Here is a 4,812-nt window from a genome sequence, read left to right on the forward strand (position 1 = left end):
CTAATGTGGTTAAGTGTTTATTTGTCCTATTGTTTTTGATAGATTCTTATAAAACACGTATATACTTACATAAGGATTAACAGCTTTAATTACTCTACAACAGGTTTGATAATATAAGATTATCTCCTTGCTTTATAACTATCTGAATGGGTTATATTTAAAACTCTATCTCATATATCAATATAACAAAAGTATTGTTAATTATTACGTTTTGTTATCTTTTTCCTTACACGAGTGATTTTTTTTTCTTTAGTTATAAATTTTGATATTTGAACTTATCTGTGAATTTTTAACTAAAAATTATACACAAATTATTATAAAAAAATTATAAAAATTTAAATTTTGTTAGTTTAAAAATGATTCAATTAAAATATTTAAAATTATATATTAAATTTTTAAATTATTTATTTAAAAAAATAAAATTTATTTTTACCATCAACAGTTATTAATTTAATTATTAATAAATAATATATTATCGTCAGATTTACCGTGTGATAAATCTGACATTAACAAGTGCTATAATTTCGTCAAATTAAAGTTTATATCTCCCGATAATTAGCGGTAGACAAAAAAATTAAACAGTAAACAATTACTGATAAAATTTATACCGTTAAATTTATTTCGCTGCTAAATTCGACAATAAACAGATTATTGACACATTATTTTGGTAATCCGTTAATAAATTCAACAATATCCGATAACCTTTTGTAGTGTTATATGTTTGGAATCAAAATATAATAGAAACTTTTTTAATTACCATGATAGTCACGTGTGAAAAAAATTTAATACTTTGTTCCTAATAAGAATGTCCGATTAATAAATATATATAATTATAACTATTATAAATTCTCATTATAAGTCTCTCATATATATATATATATATATATATATTATTAAAATCAGTTTTTAATAATTATACTAATTATTATATTAATCTTTTTAATTGAACAAATACATATAATAATAACAAAAAATTATTTAAAAAATAATAGATTAAATTATGGTCATAATACTACTTATTTCTAGCCGTGACAATTTTAGACAACCAAAAATTGCATGAAGTTTACCAAAAATAGCTCAGTCATCAAGACCCAATATGAGAGAGCTAAAACCTTACAAAGCAGATATTTGTAAATGAAATCATGGAACACGGTATATTGTATTGTATCATAAAGTCATAGATTTTGTCTTCTGTATAAAGATAAACTATTATAACATACATATATGCGACTATAATTCACACGTATTATCATTTTATAGAACTTTATTCATCACCTCATCATTGGAAAATAGAGACTAGCTAGTAACAATAGATACACAAACCCAAGCATAAAGCTAAGACATTATTAGTTTATGATGTTTTTCTTTCCATTCTTTGATGTTAGCTTCTATTTTTGCTTGCACACTTGCTTGAAATCCAGGGTACGGTTCATAACCAAATAAAGTTTGGAGAGCCTGCATCAAAACAAATGAATGAATAAATGAACAATCAAGGAATGAACTAATATCAAGGAAGAGCATAAAGCATGCAACATAAAAACACAATATAGGCCATATTTGATAACTGTCTCCAAGCAAAAATAGGGAGACGCTAAAAGATATAAATCTGTTTGGAAAAAAAAAAGCATACAGAGTGAGAAAAAACATGTCTTGGTACAAATTTCACTTGATTTTCTGATTTATCTCCATGATCTCTGTGTTTATGTATCTTTTCGTCTTTTGAAATATTTCTTAAGCATAGTCTTAGAAATAGAGTGAAATTTTTCATAGATAAGTTTTGATGGTTAGTTATAGGTGAAGCTCATTTTTTTTTCTTTTTCTTTTTCAAAAAAATCATTATTTTTATTCCAGAACTAACCATAGGCATAAAAGTATCTTACCTCCAGCAACACAAAGAAAGGAGCCATTACAAGGGCCTGAGCGAGGTTATCAAAAAGAGCAGGTGCCCGTTTCTGCGAATGAAAAACAATTTGTTCATGTAAGATGCAGTAAGTCAACAAGGGTGGGTGTTCGCGAGTATTATATTTTAAAGGAGGAAGAGAATGGTTTTAAAAGAGTGTCTATATAACTATGAGTTCATCTTACTTTTCAAACCCCTTTTTGATTCTCTTGTTTCATTTTCAGAGTGAGACTCATAAACACATTTAATAAATGTTAGTGTAGCAACAACTTGCCTCAAATACTCCATGGCCAATGAACTGCGCCGTCCAACATACAACCTGAGCCACCAGGACAACCTACAAAACATGATGTTTTTCTTTGAGGATTGAGATTTAATTAAAATTGACAGCTATGTATAAACAAAGCAAATATTAGTCTTCTTTGCATGATTATTGATTGCAATTAGCTAACCGAAAAAGAAGCACAGGTACTGATTTCAAAAATGAAGCTTTGTCAATGCCATAGTTTCATGATCAACAAGTTATATGAAAAGAAAATTAAACGTCTCTTATATCTCTCCTCTCTAATCTCTCTCTCATTCAATAACTCTTTTTCTTAACTGAATTTTCTCTCTCAATAGGGATTTGAATCTTGATCCCCTCCCTAATTTCCAAATTATCATACTTATAAAAACTTACTCATTATAATTCCATCTTATAAAGGGATGGGATGTCATATATATATTTATATATATATGGATGAAATGGATAAATGCTTAGCCATTAATTATGATCTCTATGAATGCCTACCAAACTCGATGGTTATATTCTATGATAGTGGAGATGAGAATGAATGAGTGAAAGCACAAATGTACAAGAAATGATGAGTTTAGGAACTAGTGTACATAGTCAAAGTTATAGTAACTACAGAGTGAGAGTAAACGATCATGTCATGGCCAGAGACAACCCAAGTTACTTCACTATATGTAACAAGGCTTTGTTTGCTGTTTTCAAAGTTATTTTTTCATTGCATCTGATGTTTTATCATAGTAACACATTGCTCTTTCATTTATAAGATTTTACCACTTAACATAAAATTTTCCATCTCAGAAAAGGTTGAACAGCACTCGCTGGACTTTTTTCTATCCCAATCTTAGCATTGTATGCTAAAGTAGTTTCCGATTTCATAGGTTACTTACATTGTGGGTAAGTTGGAAAATCATGTAGGGATGAAAAGATGAATCAAAACTGGGGTCCTTCTCCATTATTTGTAGTCATAGATGAAAAACACATGTGACTTTATATAAAATCATTGACGTGCACAACTCAAACTCAGAGATAAACAGTTCATGATATTGGTACCAAAGCTTCTATAACTAAAATGTCTAGATTTCGATCTAGACTGTCACTCTAGATAGGAGTGATTATACCACCAACATAGTTAGTACAACATGAAAGATAAATCTTATTTAACAAATTTCACCAACCATCAGCTAGAACTCGGTTTTTTTGTAACTTCAATGCCTAAATAGGTTTCCGGGGACTTTATCATTAGCCTCTTTCATACTTATAATAGCCAACTTTTCAATGCTTCAATCATTCAAGGGATAAATTAACGATTTTACTCAATAGAAGTTGAATTTCAGCACGAGTTAAGAAAATAAGAAATAAAAAAGAACAATCACAAGAACAGTATCTCATTCTTATAATCTTATCATTTAGACTTGCACACAAAAAATTGAAAAAAACCAAACAACCTAATTTACCTTCCAAGCCAGAGAGAAGCCAAGTGGTCTTGCAACAAAACTGCTAACAACCCAACACAGAGCACAAAGCAAAGCACCCAAGGAACCAGCTTTAGGATCCAAGATTACATAATAAGCAGCGTAGATCAGAGCAACAATGAAGCCTACATTCCAAACCAAAACCACATCGCTCTGCCATAGAGAAAACTCAAGGTTTGGGAGATTGAAGAAGGGGGGGATGAAGTAGAGAATGACAAGTGCTGTGAAGAATATTGGCCAAACAAAGAACTCGTGGATTGCTATGTTAACTGGGTTGTTATGGTATGCTCCATAGAAAGCAAACTCGTCTTCAAGATTGAATAATCCAATCTTTCCCATCGATAACAGGGAAAAGTTCCTTTGGGGATTCTTGAAAAGAAATTAAATGGGAGCTATGAGAGAAGAATCAGGGAACACGGGATTTTTATGGGCAAGGTTTGACGAATAGGGTGACGTAATTAACGTTTGGAATGAACTAGTGAGGGGAACTTTTGGATGATGAAAGTTGAGAATGTTTAGTCGTATAAATTAATACTGGTTAGGTTTGTTTAGAATGTGTGATTGATTGAACTGAAAAGCGGGGAAACAGAATCACCGATCATTCATATCGTATGTTGCTGAGATACTCTTAAGTCGTGCTAACTTACAAGGGACAAAGAAGGATCCATGGTAGGTAAAATAGTGGAGTTACATTGAATGAATCCACCTTTAAGGAAAAACCTGCATAATCCGTCTCTGCACGCAGTGTCGGAGTGGGACGGGCAAGTGTGACGAACGCCCGCTTATTTATTTTTTCTGGACTTTTCAACCCAATTACTATTAAAAAAAAAAACATTTATCAACCTGATATATAATAATACTAATAGAAATTCTGTGCAATGCACGAGTTGAAAATTTTTGTTTCATGTTTTGATCTTTTTACGTTACTAAAAATAGTCTAGTATATTAAATTTTTAATTAAATGTAATAGATTTATTTATTTTATCATAACTCAAAATACACAAGTATCTTTTTTAATTTCTCATAATTTGCATAAGTATCCATGTTTTTCGAAATATTCATTTTGATGAGCACTTCTTAAAATGGCTATATAGATTCTGTCTCACAGTATATTGTATCTTGTTCAATTTCATAAATTATGCGAATAC

The 4,812-nt window shown here is 30.2% G+C and overlaps 1 protein-coding gene across 1 annotated transcript; it reads right to left on the minus strand.

The window, feature by feature from the left end:
• Positions 1 to 1,125: 1,125 nt before the first annotated feature.
• On the minus strand, positions 1,126 to 4,428 carry LOC130979527 (2-hydroxy-palmitic acid dioxygenase mpo1-like). The gene is made up of 4 exons (XM_057902986.1): positions 3,647 to 4,428; positions 2,175 to 2,237; positions 1,881 to 1,952; positions 1,126 to 1,455 (listed from the first exon to the last, which is right to left on the minus strand). Exons 1-4 carry the CDS (start codon positions 4,001 to 4,003, stop codon positions 1,336 to 1,338), a joined length of 612 nt encoding a protein of 203 aa, XP_057758969.1. The 5' UTR covers positions 4,004 to 4,428; the 3' UTR covers positions 1,126 to 1,335.
• Positions 4,429 to 4,812: the final 384 nt, after the last annotated feature.

This window comes from Arachis stenosperma, chromosome 5 (genome assembly GCF_014773155.1).
Source record: "Arachis stenosperma cultivar V10309 chromosome 5, arast.V10309.gnm1.PFL2, whole genome shotgun sequence".
Lineage (NCBI taxonomy): Eukaryota > Viridiplantae > Streptophyta > Magnoliopsida > Fabales > Fabaceae > Arachis > Arachis stenosperma.